The sequence below is a fragment of the Salmo salar genome, chromosome 10 (assembly GCF_965601325.2).
Source record: "Salmo salar chromosome 10, fSalSal1, whole genome shotgun sequence".
Lineage (NCBI taxonomy): Eukaryota > Metazoa > Chordata > Actinopteri > Salmoniformes > Salmonidae > Salmo > Salmo salar.
The window spans coordinates 108,047,028-108,063,528 of record NC_138300.1 but is presented as its reverse complement, the minus strand read 5'-3'; the positions used below and the strand labels follow the sequence as shown (position 1 = coordinate 108,063,528).

The 16,501-nt window shown below is 42.0% G+C and overlaps 1 protein-coding gene and 1 long non-coding RNA gene across 3 annotated transcripts in view; one reads left to right on the top strand and one right to left on the bottom strand.

The window, feature by feature from the left end:
• The window catches only part of LOC106594969 (uncharacterized), a 29,292-nt gene extending 14,908 nt beyond the window's left edge, over positions 1-14,384 (top strand). For both annotated transcript variants that reach the window (XR_014379128.1, XR_014379127.1), the window contains exon 4: positions 13,836-14,384. This is a non-coding gene — a long non-coding RNA (uncharacterized LOC106594969). The remainder of the gene's footprint in view (positions 1-13,835) is intronic.
• On the bottom strand, positions 3-9,581 carry LOC145858651 (uromodulin-like). Its single transcript, XM_082957348.1, has 9 exons — positions 9,459-9,581; positions 9,304-9,349; positions 9,103-9,210; positions 8,819-9,027; positions 8,442-8,599; positions 7,304-7,546; positions 6,921-7,095; positions 6,316-6,421; positions 3-5,996 (listed from the first exon to the last, which is right to left on the bottom strand). The coding sequence occupies exons 1-9, from the start codon at positions 9,480-9,482 to the stop codon at positions 5,878-5,880; spliced, it is 1,188 nt and encodes a 395-aa protein (XP_082813474.1). The 5' UTR covers positions 9,483-9,581; the 3' UTR covers positions 3-5,877.
• Positions 14,385-16,501: the final 2,117 nt, after the last annotated feature.

The window sequence follows — 16,501 nt, the reverse complement described above, 5'->3', positions numbered from 1 at the left end:
AGCACTGATATACAGATTTTAATCAATGTCAATTACAACAAAAATTCTACATAAACCGTCTAAATTCGACTGTACTATATATACCATTAATATAGCCACAAGCAGACGTGTGTCTGGCGTACAATATTAATATACCATTGATAATCCAATGGAAACAACAGAGACCCAAACAAGACAGCAGAGAGCTTGCCTTGCAAAAGCCTTGACAGGGGAATTTAAAAACAAATGGGCCCACTGAGCACAAGCAGAGAGCTCATGCTTTCTCTGTAAACAAGCATGCACTGCACACCTGCACACATAGACCCATACACACACACACACACACACACACACACACACACACACACACACACACACAAACAGAGAGAGGTTAAGAGACACAAATAAAGAAAGAAAAGCATCTTCAGGCCACCAAAATGGTGACTGAAAGAGTGCTCAATCTGGATATCTTGCACAACATGCCTGCAGGATAAGCAGTACAGTAGGTGAGGAACACGTTGTGGTTTACAAGCATGTAAATAGGGTTTTACCCTAGAGGTCAAACTTTTACACAACACATAATTACTCCTAATAATATGCCTGCCATGCATGAAGTGGGAATGTTGCCCAATAGCCATTATTGGAAAGGTCAAGGGTCATACATGTGTGCATCAAATATGTCCATGAATCTGCACATGTCCTCATGATCAATGATGAGAAAATTGGAAGTCATTAGATCACATAAAATGCAAGATCAGTTTAGATTACCTTACCACCAGGATAATAGAGATCATGGTCATGCAACGTTTCAGTTAAAGGAAACTAAATTCATCAGGCGACTGCCACAATTCCACATATTTACGCACCATAAAAAACGTCCATATTTTAACATTAAAGGACACACGTATGCGTTGAAAGGGTCTTCGTCCGCATTGGCAACAAGCCTGTTGCACAAGAGCAAGACGATTGAGGCCATTATTTGTTTCCACAGCCCCGGAGAAGCGCTTCTCCAGAGAGATGCCATCTTTATGCGCCCTCGTTTTTGCGTGCAATGGACTCAAATCAAATCAAATCAAATGTATTTATATAGTGCTGTACAGAAACCCAGCCTAAAACCCCAAACAGCAAGCAATGCATGTGAAAGAAGCACGGTGGCTAGGAAAAACTCCCTAGGAAAAACTCCCTAGAAAGGCCAAAAACCTAGGAAGAAACCTAGAGAGGAACCAGGCTATGAGGGGTGGCCAGTCCTCTTCTGGCTGTGCCGGGTGGATATTATAACAGAACATGGTCAAGATGTTAAAATGTTCATAAATGACCAGCATGGTCAAATAATAATAATCATAGTAGTTGTCGAGGGTGCAACAAGCACGTCCGGTGAACAGGTCAGGGTTCCATAGCCGCAGGCAGAACAGTTGAAACTGGAGCAGCAGCACGGCCAGGTGGACTGGGGACAGCAAGGAGTCATCATGCCAGGTAGTCCTGAGGCATGGTCCTAGGACTCAGGTCCTCCGAGAGAAAGAGAGAAAGAGAGAATTAGAGAGAGCATATTTAAATTCACACAGGACACCGGATAAGACAAGAGAAATACTCCAGATGTAACAGACTGACCCTAGCCCCCCGACACATAAACTACTGCAGCATAAATACTGGAGGCTGAGACAGGAGGGGTCAGGAGACACTGTGGCCCCATCCGATGAAACCCCCGGACAGGGCCAAACAGGCAGGATATAACCCCACCCACTTTGCCAAAGCACAGCCCCCACACCACTAGAGGGATGTCTCCAACCACCAACTTACCGTCCTAAGACAAGGCCGAGTACAGCCCACAAAGATCTCCGCCACGGCACAACCCAAGGAGGGGGGGGGGGGCGCCAACCCAGACAGGAAGACCACGTCAGTGACTCAGCCCACTCAAGTGACGCACCCCTCCCATGGACGGCATGGAAGAACACCAGTACGCCAGTGACTCAGCCCCTGTAATAGGGTTAGAGGCAGAGAATCCCAGTGGAGAGAGGGGAACCGGCAAGGCAGAGACAGCAAGGGCGGTTCCTTGCTCCAGCCTTTCCGTTCACCTTCACACTCCTGGGCCAGACTATACTTAATCATAGGACCTACTGAAGAGATAAGTCTTCAGTAAAGACTTAAAGGTTGAGACTGAGTCTGCGTCTCTCACATGGGTAGGCAGAACATTCCATAAAAATGGAGCTCTATAGGAGAAAGCCCTACCTCCAGCCGTTTGCTTAGAAATTCTAGGGACAATTAGGAGGCCTGCGTCTTGTGACCGTAGCGTACGTGTAGGTATGTACGGCAGGACCAAATCGGAAAGATAGGTAGCAGCAAGCCCATGTAATGCTTTGTAGGTTAGCAGTAAAACCTTGAAATCAGCCCTTGCCTTAACAGGAAGCCAGTGTAGGGAGGCTAGCACTGGAGTAATATGATCAAATTTTTTGGTTCTAGTCAGGATTCTAGCAGCCGTATTTAGCACTAACTGAAGTTTATTTAGTGCTTTATCCGGGTAGCCGGAAAGTAGAGCATTGCAGTAGTCCAGCCTAGAAGTAACAAAAGCATGGATTAATTTTTCTGCGTCATTTTTGGACAGAAAGTTTCTGATTTTTGCAATGTTACGTAGATGGAAAAAAGCTGTCCTTGAACAGTCTTGATATGTTCTTCAAAAGAGAGATCAGGGTCCAGAGTAACGCCGAGGTCCTTCACAGTTTTATTTGAGACGATTGTACAACCATCCAGATTAATTGTCAGATTCAACAGAAGATCTCTTTGTTTCTTGGGACCTAGAACAAGCATCTCTGTTTTGTCCGAGTTTAAAAGTAGAAAGTTTGCAGCCATCCACTTCTTTATGTCTGAAACACAGGCTTATAGCGAGGGCAATTTTAGGGCTTCACAATGTTTCATTGAAATGTACAGCTGTGTGTCGTCCGCATAGCAGTGAAATTTAACATTATGTTTTCGAATGACATCCCCAAGAGGTAAAATATATAGTGAAAACAATAGTGGTCCTAAAACGGAACCTTGAGGAACACCGAAATTTACAATTGATTTGTCAGAGGACAAACCATTCACAGAGACAAACTGATATCTTTCCGACAGATAAGATCTAAACCAGGCCAGAACTTGTCCATGTAGACCAATTTGGGTTTCCAATCTCTCCAAAAGAATGTGGTGATCGATGGTATCAAAAGCAGCACTAAGATCTAGGAGCACGAGGACAGATGCAGAGCCTCGGTCTGACGTCATTAAAAGGTCATTTACCACCTTCACAAGTGCAGTCTCAGTGCTATGATGGGGTCTAAAACCAGACTGAAGCGTTTCGTATACATTGTTTGTCTTCAGGAAGGCAGTGAGTTGCAGTGCAACAGCTTTTTCAAAAAATGTTGAGAGGAATGGAAGATTCGATATAGGCCGATAGTTTTTTATAATTTCTGGGTCAAGATTCGGCTTTTTCAAGAGAGGCTTTATTACTGCCACTTTTAGTGAGCTTGGTACACATCCGGTGGATAGAGAGCCGTTTATTATGTTCAACATAGGAGGGCCAAGCACAGGAAGCAGCTCTTTCAGTAGTTTAGTTGGAATAGGGTCCAGTATGCAGCTTGAGGGTTTGGAGGCCATGATTATTTTCATCATTGTGTCAAGAGATATAGTACTAAAACACTTTAGTATCTCCCTTGATCCTAGGTCCTGGCAGAGTTGTGTAGACTCAGGACAATGGAGCTTTGGAGGAATACCCAGATTTAAAGAGGAGTCCGTAATTTGCTTTCTAATGATCATGATCTTTTCCTCAAAGAAGTTCATAAATGTATTACTGCTGAAGTGAAAGCCATCCTCCATTTGCGAATGCTGCTTTTTAGTTAGCTTTGCGACAGTATCAAAAAGAAATTTCGGATTGTTCTTATTTTCCTCAATTAAGTTGGAAAAATAGGATGATCGAGCAACAGTGAGGGCTCTTCGATACTGCACGGTACTGTCATTCCAAGCTAGTCGGAAGACTTCCAGTTTGGTGTGGCGCCATTTCCGTTCCAATTTTCTGGAAGCTTGCTTCAGAGCTCGTGTATTTTCTGTATACCAGGGAGCTAGTTTCTTATGACAGATGTTTTTAATTTTTAGGGGTGCAACTGCATCTAGGGTATTGCGCAAGGTTAAATTGAGTTCCTCGGTTAGGTGGTTAACTGATTTTTGTCCTCTGACGTCCTTGGGTAGGCAGAGGGAGTCTGGAAGGGCATCAAGGAATCTTTGGGTTGTCTGAGAATTTATAGCACGACTTTTAATGCTCCTTGGTTGGGGTCTGAGCAGATTATTTGTTGCAATTGCAAACGCAATAAAATGGTGGTCCGATAATCCAGGATTATGAGGAAAAACATTAAGATCCACAACATTTATTCCATGGGACAAAACTAGGTCCAGAGTATGACTGTGGCAGTGAGTAGGTCCAGAGACATGTTGGACAAAACCCACTGAGTCGATGATGGCTCCGAAAGCCTTTTGGAGTGGGTCTGTGGACTTTTCCATGTGAATGTTAAAGTCACCAAAAATTTGAATATTATCTGCTATGACTACAAGATCCAATAGGAATTCAGGGAACTCAGTGAGGAACACTGCATATGGCCCAGGAGGCCTGTAAACAGTAGCTATAAAAAGTGAGTGAGTAGGCTGCATAGATTTCATGACTAGAAGCTCAAAAGACGAAAACGTCATTGTTTTTTTTTTTGTAAATTGAAATTTGCTATCGTAAATGTTAGCAACACCTCCGCCTTTGCCAGATGCACGGGGGGTATGGTCACTAGTGTAACCAGGGGGTGAGGCCTCATTTAACACAGTAAATTCATCAGGCTTAAGCCATGTTTCAGTCAGGCCAATCACATCAAGATTATGATCAGTTCATTGACTATAACTGCCTTGGAAGTGAGGGATCTAACATTAAGTAACCCTGACTGTCAGTCAATGTGATTGGAAATTGCCATCAAGCGATGAGTGAACTGCTGTGACTACATAGTCAAACGCCTTGGTTGAGTTCAAATTCTCTCCGCAGTTCAACCACTGTGCATTGGGTCGTGGCGCGCTGAAATCAGATCTTTGCGAAACAGCTCGGTTTAGAACTGGTAGAAATTATCCCCAAACATGTGATCATGGGTTATTTAAGGCCCAAGTCAGTTTTCTATTTATGCCCAGTTCCTAATGGCCCACATGAGCGAAAGGTAAAAACAGCATTTCTGGCATATTAGTGTATGTTACCTACTTCCCCTTCAATAGCTTTCCTGCACAATAAAGTACACCTATGAGGGAAGGGTAGAGAAATAAGAATGTCAACAAGCATCATGTTCTGTTCTTGGTGGTAAGCTGTATCCGTACTATACTCTAAATGTAATTGTGGAGGATACCCTCAAACAAAAGACAATTGTCTTCCAAATTACTTCCAAGTACCCAGAAGGTCTGTTAGATTTTAGTTCAACCACCTCTTGCAGGCTGCCCTAGATTGATAGTCCAATATACTCACTTTCTTTTGAGCATACAGAGAGCAGTGCCTTTCTGCTAGAGAGAACAAGCAATGTAGCCTACATACTGTGTGAAGTCTATTAGACAAAGCAGCCCTCAGAAGGCTCCTATTGCCATCTGCTGATAACTAAGAATCACTACTATTTGATCAAATCGATTGACACTATAATAGGAGTTGGTGTTTGATGAAACCCATTAATGATTTAAACCAGTAACTCATGTTTGAACTTGTTTGTAACCCACAGCCACATTATTGAACTACACAGCTGAATGCTCAGAGTTCTGTGGTAAAGACATGTTTATAAAATGTCAAAGGCACAACATTCCTGCAGAGAGTGGCTCATTTAATTGTCATAGAAATGAAAAAAAATGTTTTATTCAAGTTGTTGGATGTCAGCGGTTTGCTAACTGTGACAGTCGTCGGTTTCCTGCCTTGGCGATGGTGATTAGGGCGAGGAGGAAGAGGCCCAGGACCCAGATGCCAGCCACAGGAACCATCATCAGCAGAAGATCTGGAACATAGTCAAGACTGTTGAAAACACCTCACCCTGCCCCTAGCTGCAACATGAGCCCAGAGGGGTATACTACAAAGCAGGATCAATGATTTAGCCAGCTAATGTGCGTAAGTCTTACATCCACTTATTTTGAAAACTGAAAGAAACTGCCTCAACCAAAAATGCATACCCAAGTTGAGCTTTGTAGTATAGCCCTCTGGTCTATGTCAAAATCATAAAAAAATGTGCATGCAAGTAGAGTGAGCAAGGGCAACAAAATACATTTCAATCTTACGTAGATAACGAAATACAGACAAAGGATAAAGCAAATCCTTACTAGATTGGGGTCGGTCTTGTATGTCAATCCTGATTGGTCCATATGACAGTAGCCCTTGAGTTCGGTCTCCACGCACTGCTGCCCTCTTGTTTATAGATTTGCACTCCTGTAGCAGTAAAGCAGAGATTGAATTAATAAAAGACAAAATCTTGTATGCCATGCCAACTTTAGAAAATGCATTTTCTTCATGAAGAGAAATAATTTGAGCATTTTTAACCCCTTTATTCTCCCCAATTTCATTGTATCCAACTGGTAGTTAGTCTTGTCCCATTGCTGCAACTCCCGTACGAACTGGGGAGAGGCGAAGGGCGAGAGCCGTGCGTCCTCCGAAACACAACCCCGCCGAGCCGCACTGCTTCCTTAACCCAGCCGCACCAACGTGTCGGAGGAAACACCGTGCACCTGGCGACAGTGTCAGTGTGCATTGCACCTGGCCTGCCACAGGAGTCGCTAGAGCGCAATGAGACAAGGACAACCCGGCCAAACCCTCCCCTAACCTGGACGACACTGGGCCAAAGCCTGGAATCGAACCAGGATCTGTAGTGACACAGCTAGCACCGCGATGCAGTGCCTTAGACCACTGCACCAAAGGCCAGTGAACTTACAGGAATGCAGGGCTCGTCATCATCCAGGGAGCACAAGCGCACTCTGCAGTGCAGGTACAGGTCATGAGGCTGCACAACAAAGCGGAACATGTCAAAGCTGTACCGGATGGTTGAGGCCTCTCCATTCGCACCCATTGTCGTGTTGAGAAAGGTGACAGTTTCATCATTCACACACCTGTGAGGGGGGAGTGTCTTGGTTGAATAAATCCAAGACCGGCATCATCGAATTTAACACTGGATCTGTTACAATTAGTATGACATGCCACATTGCCTTCAGCTCAACTGAAGTGATCACAGCTTGCTAAATGAATTGTTCATGCCATGTTTCAAGAGCAAAAGTAGGCGTACATGTTCCCAGGGATTAATGTTGATTGTCCACTCACCCATTGCGCAGCAGGGTGTGAACAGAGCCGTCTGTCTGGTTGGGTTTGGGGGACTGTGTGGCCCAGCAATCATTCACCCTCAGGTGGAAGACATCCTCCAGCTCCACGACCTTGATCTCCACATACACCCTGTCCCGGAGGTGTATCAGCGGTGAGCTTTGGAACGCCTCTGTGTAGGTGTGATCTGTGAAGAGGGCCATCTCCACCTTGGCATCCAACTCACCCATCCGCATCACAGTCTCACTGAACCAAAACAGCACAGAATTACTGTGAGAGAAATGCTTGTCATATCCACATTACCTGAACTGGAAGAACTCCTGCTTATAAGTCAGTCCGACATAACTAGCTGTCCCAGCTGGCGGGTAGCCATTGCTACCTAGGTAGTGTTAAGGGTAAGCAAGATATTCTACCAACACTCACTAAGTGAAAATTCCTCAATGCCCCACATGAAAGCTACAACTGTCTAAAAGTCCATGGCTAGGTGCAGGTGGTTTGTTGGAATTTAGAAAATGCCCAGTTAAAGTCAATACATTATCCTCAATGAAGTAACGCAACAGCGATGTACGCCGCCGTCTTTTCCATTTCTACAATTCTCCCATTGAGCCAGACAAGCGAGTGTCATGTAACACAAAGCTTGATTTCTGAGTCACTCATGACATGCAGCACTTTTGGGGTGGACACCCACCTGTCTCAATCAATGAGAATAATTGAAATCAAGATTGCAGCATATTGCTTCACATGGCAAAAGTGAAATAAACAGCATTTTCTAAATACCAACCAAACGCAACTAGCCATGGAGGGTTACAAGACAGTGGTGGCTTTCACATAGGGAATTGAGGAAATATAACCAGGATTAGTATAACATTTTGCTTACCCTTAACACCATCAACAGCCATCTGCCAGCTGGAACACCTAGTAATGTCAGACCTGCAAGAATAACTCCTGGACCTATTGTATAGGCTCAAACTAGAGCCCAGAATTGTTCCTGGAGAGGAACCCCCTGAGTATCAAGTAATAAGGCAATGTGACAAATTGCATCTCAAGTGAGTACTTGTTAGGCCGTTCCAGTAATAGACCAAGACTACCTTTTAAAGTACATTAAGTTGTGATCAAGTCAATTTTAGAGAGTGGGCCTTACCTAGAGAAGGGGATGATGGGGTACGGCAAACTGACAGTGCGGATGTATGGGTAGATACACGTGTACTCAATTTTTATCATTGGGTCTCTTATTATATTTCCATAAACTTGAGGGGCCGACATGAGCGTTAAGGCGTATGCGATGTGAGTGATGTTTTTCTGTTGTAAAAAGAGAAAGCACAATGCCAGTAAAAACAAACTTCCAGCTTCATAAATAAGTTATCACTTGGACTTGCTGCGATAGTAAGGGCAAGAACTTCTGCCCTCAAAATCAGTGCATGACAGGTGACAACTATAGATCAGTGTGTTGAGCATTGAGATTAGGCCTTTGAGACAGGATTATCAAAGGATGTGAAATGTGGGATGAATCATACTTACCTCCAGTGGTTTACCGCCACAGGAAATGTACTGATCCTTTGATATCCGCACTATGTAGTATGGGACATCAGAAATAACCTCCTTTTGTGCACGACACGACTCATTCTTCAAGTGCAGAGATTCCACCGGTACTTTGTAATACTGGAAAAAGTCCTCCTTCACCATGATAGTAATGTAGTCTTTGCCACACATGACATTGATGGTTGCAACTAAAAGAAATACAGTTTTAGAACAAATTCCAACAGAACTACTGTAGTTATTCTGGTCTACCAAAATGTTTAAACCTTTGTCACACAGGTCTCCATAGTAGCCAACAGCACATTTGCAGTTGCTTTTGTCGAGGGATATCAAACACTTGGTTGTGTCAGTGCAGTGTGTGACATTACATATTCCTGAGAGAAAAAAAATGACAATGGAGGCCACTCACAAAATGATCAAGTAAATACTGGCAATCTATAGAAAAAAAAAAGACAAATGTTTCTCACCAAGGACACAGTCACAGCAGAAAATGACCACGAGGACCAAAAATACCTGGTAAATTCCACAGCAATTAACCTACATAACATTTAACACATTTTCTACATTGTAGTTTCTAAATGTGTCCTTTTGTTTCAATACAAGCATAACAGTATCTACACACCTTCAAGTTGAATTTGAGCGCCATCGGTTATTTGCAATCTGTTTCCAAAATATATTTACTTATTTTTGTACTGACTCAAATTACTGGAAGGTCAAAGTAACATAGTCCTGTCTGAAGAACACACACAAAAAATGTAGCCTTATATACTTAACAGATCAAAAGGCCTGGAGCAGTAATTACCATAGACCTAGGTGATTACCTGAATGTAAAACACCTGTTTAATTTGTATCTGAGCGAATAAGCCTACCCCCAGTCACGCACCTTAATTTCCCTCGGAGCGCCCCAACTTCCATCGAGTAACCTCATTGGCCAAGCACAGAAATGAAGTCACCCCATCTTTCCCAGCCTATCAGTAACCTCATTTCTCCAGTCAATTGCTGAACCCCCCCCCCATAATCAGAAGACCGAACATTGCAGGGAGAGACATGGCTTCCTCCGCTTTGACGAACATTTCAGGTGTTAGTTGGGCGAGGCCTGTCTCCTACATATTGAAACCTCGCCGTTCAATGTTAATTGGTTATCAAACTGTAAGTGCTTTATTACAAACTTCTCATTAGTTGAGAGGTTTTTGGTCTGTTTTTAAAAAGTGAGCATTAGCATTTTCATTCCACGTATTAGCATCCTGTTAACATTATGGTTGCATGCTAATTGCAATCATTTCCAAAGTGGTAAAGTTTCTTTAGGATTTAATAGAGAGGTTGATAATTTGGTAATTTTTTTTCACAATGTTTGTCTCAATTTTTTATGGTCTTCCAATGGAGATGGCCTAGGCCTACTAGTCTGAATAGGCATAGGCTATTGCTCTGCTAGGCTACTACCCCCCCCCCCCACTAAAAATATTGATAAAGTAGTTAACTTAGCCCTTGTCCCTTGGACTTGTTTAAATAAACTTTCTTCAGATAAAATGGAGCAATCTTGCCTTTCCTGAATCTATACGGGGCGGGCTGTAGGCCTAGTCATCACCAGCGGATAGCATAGGCCACACTCCTGTATATGGCCTATGCATTTTTGCAACACTAACCAAGTTTCCATCCAACCATTTCATGTGGCTGAATTACCTGACACTATTTCTTTTTTTAAGTAATGCTGGGCTGATAGAAACAGGAAATGCTGGTACAATTTTATAAATACCAACAGATCCACAGATGATGCAATCTCTATTGCACTCCACACTGCCCTTTCCCACCTGGACAAAAGGAACACTTATGTGAGAATGCTATTCATTGACTATAGCTCAGCGTTCAACACCATAGTACCCTCAAAGCTCATCACTAAGCTAAGGATCCTGGGACTAAACACCTCCCTCTGCAACTGAATCCTGGACTTCCTGATGTGCCGCCCCCAGGTGCTGAGGGTAGGTAGCAACACATCTGCCACGGTGATCCTCAACACTGGAGCTCCACAGGGGTGCGTGCTCAGTCCCCTGTACTCCCTGTTCACCCACGACTGCATGGCCAGGCACGATTCCAACACCATCATTAAGATGGCAGATGACACAACAGTGGTAGGCCTGATCAACGATGAGACAGCCTATAGGGAGGAGGTCAGAGACCTGGCCGGGTGGTGCCAGAATAACAGCCTATCCCTCAACATAACCAAGACTAAGGAGATGATTGTGGACTACAGGAAAAGGAGGACCGACCACGCCCCCATTCTCATCGACGGGGCTGTAGTGGAGCAGGTTGAGAGCTTCAAGTTCCTTGGTGTCCACATCACCAACAAACTAGAATGGTCCAAACACGACCAGAGAGTTGTGAAGAGGGCACGACAAAGCCTATTCCTCCTCAGGAAACTAAAAATATTTGGCATGGGTCCTGAGATCCTCCTAAAGGTTCTACAGCTGCAATGTCGAGAGCATCCTGACTGGTTGTATCACTGCCTGGTACGGCAATTGCTCGGCCTCCGACCGCAAGGCACTACAGAGGGTAGTGCGTACGGCCCAGTACATCACTGGGGCTAAGCTGCCTGCCATCCAGGACCTCTACACCAGGCGGTGTCAGAGGAAGGCCCTAAAAATTGTCAAAGACCCCAGCCACCCCAGTCATAGACTGTTCTCTCTACTACCACATGGCAAGCGGTACCGGAGTGCCAAGTCTAGGACAAAAAGGCTTCTCAACAGTTTTTACACCCAAGCCATAAGACCCGAACTATTTGCATTGTTTGCCCCCACCAACCCCTCTTTTTATGCTGCTGTTACTCTGTTTATCATATATGCATAGTCACTTTAACTATACATTCATGTACATACAACCTCAATTGGGCCGACCATCGCTCTTATACGTAATTTCATAATGTAGTGAGCCTGCCCGAACTGTATTTATGAGCTGTTGTCTGGTACTCATGTGCCAAGACCCCATTTGCTAAATAACAGTTTTTGTGACAAAACCATCGATGGAAACCCATTTAACTTGTATTTTTCAAACTGAAAATGGGAATTTAATGACAAAAGTAATTTTTACACCATCGCTCACAGACTTTTATCCGCAATAAATCCGATTGATAGAAATGCATTTCTGGTGGGAATTACAATTTTTTTTTAGCACATTTTAGAATATTCGCATGAAAATATGTCGCAAATTAGATGGAAACCTGCTAGTGATTACGTGAATTGCACAAGTGGCATCCAATTTCAAATGTAAACGCGGGAGTTGTCTACTCTAGATAATGTAGTGAAACGTTTCTATGCGTGTGTGCGCGTTGCCTATGTGAGACGTCATTCCACATATTTTACAGCGCTCACATTTATTTGCACGTGCTGTTCAAAACAGATCTCCAGATCGGCGCTTGACTAGACGCCCTTCAAGGAAGTCATGCGAGCCGGGTAGTATGGCTACATGAGCAAGCCTGTTAGGACGAAGCGCTGCATATTGTCAATAGCTATCGTCGCGACGAAAACAATTACTTTCCACGCGCAGTCGTAACAGGTTATGACAATAAAACATTTAAAAGATAGCTTTGAAATATAATTCGGCTTCGAATCCTGCTATTCTTAGTTTGGGTATCGCCGGGTTATAGGGTAAATTTAACTAGCAAGTACACTTTAATCACCTAAACCACTGCACCTATCCCCTGCTCGGTAAGAATGCTGGCTACAACGTCGTGTATTCAATTTGGCTTGTGTTCTATTTGGAGGAGAAAATGCGATTCATTTGAACATAAGCAGAATACGTAGGAAACGTCTGCGTTATATACAATTGAAAAATATGGAGTTTGAGTCTTACGATTTTAAATGATTGTATTCGTTATTTTCATTATTTAAGTGACCAGTATCGTTATTAAAATAGATTTAGGGCGAGTTTATGAAAAAACGTGCACCTGATTATTACCCGAGCTGTCAAGTTCCCATTTAACAACTCTGAAAATGAACACAGAAACTTCTCGCCTTTGCCTCCAGACGAGCTCTATGAAAAGAGGAAGATTGCTGTTCTAGAGATTGAAATGTACGTCTTCTTCCTTGGACATGATTCTGGTGGAAGTCTATGTTGACTTATTTAACTAGGCAAGTTAGTTAAGAACAAATTCTAATTTACAATCACGGTCTACCCCGGCCAAACCTGGATGATGCTGGGCCAATTGTGCGTCGCCCTATGGCACTCCCAATCACTGCCGGATGTGATACAGCCTGGATTTGAACCAGGGACTGTAGTGACGCCTCTTGCATTGAGATGCAGTGCCTTAGGCCACTCGAGGTGACAGCCTTCTAAAACGTTTATGTATTTTTCCACCCAAAATTAGGCTGTTTGTCTGTCTACATGACTGACAGTTTGTATGACTCAGCTGAGTAGGAAGTGTTTGTGAGCATCACGACACATACTCTTTAGAATTGCCTACATCCAAATTGCATGGGTTTGGATGTAGGCAATGTATATGCTGACTAATCTCCTGAGAAATTGTTGTGATGTGTGTTTTGTCCTTTTTTTATTTTTTTTATTTCATATATTATATATATTTGGTTGGCCGTCATTGTAAATAACACTTTTTTTTTTCTTAACTGACGTGTGTATATGAAACCACGTGACTAACTGTCATCAAATGATGAATTGCTTTGGATTTTGAAAGTGGAGGCAAACTTGAAAGTTACATTAAAAATGGGGACACATGCCTTCTTTCAGGCAGATGATACTGGTTTGTCCTTGTATTTTAATTTGTGTGACATGTAAGCAGGCTTTATTTGATTAAACTCAATGACTTGATGGTTAGGTCTAGTTGATCAGTGGAGGAGGCAAATGTGTTGGGCTAAGACAGTAGCCTGCATTGCTCACCATGTGCTTCTCCAGGACCAGGATGGAAGTCTACTCTGATTTTAGTGTGTTCATCTGTCTAGACATTTTGTTTGTGTACATGAGCATAACCTGTGTCTGTTGCCTTAATCCACAGACTGGTGAGGGAGTTCAGAACAACTCTACCCAGATCAGACATGTTATCCAGATCCTGGCCACAGATTTTGCCCTGTCCCAGCACCCTCACAGCCGCAAAGGAGACCTCATCAGCCTGGCAGCATGCTCCATCGCTCTGGGCATCAAGATTACATACACATTAGAGCACATTACACTGGGTTGTTTGTAATCATTGAGTCTACTGGAAGTAAACGTTTTTAGAAGACTGTCTTTTAAAAGACTCACCTTTTGAAATTATAAGTTGTGCTTGCATCCTTGTGTGTGTTCATGTATATGTGTCTTACAGGACTCTGGGCTGTACCTGAAGGAGTTTATTGATCCTGTACTCACCTGCTTTAATGACTCAAGACAGCAGACTGCGGTACTATGCCTGTGAGGTGCTCTACAACATAGTGAAAGTGGCCATTCAAATGCATTATCATTGCATTAAAATGCAAATCAATTTCTAACATTTTTGACATGCGTTTTCCTGGATTTTTTTGTTGTTATTCTGTCTCTCACCGTTCAAATAAACCTACCATTAAAATTATAGACTGACCATTTCTTTGTCAGTGGGCAAACGTACAAAATCAGCAGGGGATCAAATACTTTTTTCCCTCACTGTATATACATACACATACCTACATAGATATACATACTTTTTTGTAATAATATACCTTTATTTCCTGCAAACCCTATCACCCTTCCCCCAATTGGAGTAAACTAATAAACAATAACACTTAGGCTGTCACCTTCAGTTTATACATCTTATACACATTTTACAGACAATCTATTTTACAATAGTTATATTTTGTTTTTAGTCCTTCCTCTATTTCTGATGTCCATCCAGTTTGATTTATATTTGTAACTGCTTTTTCATAACATTTCTGAACCTATATACATTTTACAGACCCCGTATGTTTTACATTGGTTCTTGTTATTAGTCCCACCCTTCAGCTCCATTCAACCCCTCCCATCTATCTCTCAACACCCTCCATTTTGGATTTCTATTTGCCATATGTTTTTCAATTGTGCTGTGATGCTTCACAAAAGTATTGAACCTTTCTATTCTCATAGCTTCTACAGATTGTAAATAAAAAATTAAAATGTATTGTTGATTGATTGGCTATGGCTTTTCAAATCACCCAGTATTGCTATCTGCAGCTTTAGTTCTAGGCAAATGTTGCAATTCTTCAGCCATTCCTGGACCTGTGACAAAAAACGAGCTACATATGGACAATACCAAAATAAATGATCTAATGACTGCCTCCTCACAGCAAAATCTGCAGAGCTGGGAAGATTGTATCCCCCATATATATATAAAAACATTATATTGGTTGCAAGAATTTTGTATAGTAATTGAAACTGAAAAATTCAAAGTTTTAAACCCGGCGTTGTTTTGCGTATAAATTCATAATCCATGTTTATGGGTACATCGAAAATCTCTTCCCAAGTATTTAGCAATTTATATGGCACAGCTGTCAGTTTTTTTGTTCCTTAAATGAAATTGGTGTATGTTTTTATTTATCACACTTTTCTTTAACCATTTATGTTCTTTAATGCAGGGCCAACATACAAGTTCCTTACTTTTTTCTCCTTCGACTTGCCTCTTCCATTTTTGTGGTAATGCTGCAATTAGTAGGTTGTAATTTTGCGTAGAGCAGACATTTCCATACATCTGTGTTAGCTGCATGTGTGACATAACTCCACCAGTCCTATTTATGAGATCATTCACTAAAATTATACCTTTATATAAACATTTCTTCAAAAATACTTTTTTTAATCAATTAGTATATTTGACTTTAACCACAATATTTGTTGTATTATTTGTTCTGTCTTTTCAGGTGGATTAAACTGAAATTGCAACCAACTTTCTAAGGCTTGTTTAAAAAATGATAGAAAAATAATAAATACAATTAATTTCATTCCCCACCCCCAAGAACCCCCCCAATGCACCAACAACCAAGATAATGAACTAAAGAGAAAAAAGGAAAAGACCGAAGAAAACAGCAAACAAATTTAAAACAAAGGACATCAAGGACAACTAAAATCATAACAGCCATGCCAACTGTATATGTTTGTGCGCATGTCTGGCACTATTACATGTATGTGTGTGTTCTTGTATGTGTTTATTTGAATGAGTGTGTGTGTGTGTGTGTGTGTGTGTGTGTGTGTGTGTGTGTGTGTATGTATATATGCATGTGTACAAACACCTGGACGGCCTCAGGCAAACTGGCATTAGTTGTAACAACTAGAGGTCGACCCACTATGATTTTTCAACGCCGATACCGATGAATCGGATGATTTTTGGGGGGGATTAAAAAAATATGCTTTTTTTTTATATATATTTGTGATAATAACTATTACAACAATACTGAATGAACAATGAACACTTATTTTAACTTAATGCATCAATAAAATCAATTTAGTCTCAAATAAATAATGAAACGTGTTCAATTTGGTTTAAATAATGCAAAAACAAAGTGTTGGAGAAGAAAGTAAAAGTGCAATATTTGCCATGTAAAAAAGCTAACGTTTAAGTTCCTTGCTCAGAACATAAGAACATATGAAAGCTGGTGGTTCCTTTTAACATGAGTCTTCAATATTCCCAGTTAAGAAGTTTTAGGTTGTTAGAATTATAGGACTATTTCTCTCTATACCATTTGT

What these genes read in the sequence shown, in the direction of transcription:
- LOC145858651 (XM_082957348.1), bottom strand. Translation starts at nt 9,482, where the DNA reads ATGGCGCTCAAATTCAACTTGAAG. An exon ending in TGGAGACCTGTGTGACAAAG is followed by an intron (nt 9,028 to 9,102) that starts GTTTAAACATTT and finishes TATTTCTTTTAG; the next exon opens with TTGCAACCATCAATGTCATG. An exon ending in GTGGCGGTAAACCACTGGAG is followed by an intron (nt 8,600 to 8,818) that starts GTAAGTATGATT and finishes TTTTTACAACAG; the next exon opens with AAAAACATCACTCACATCGC.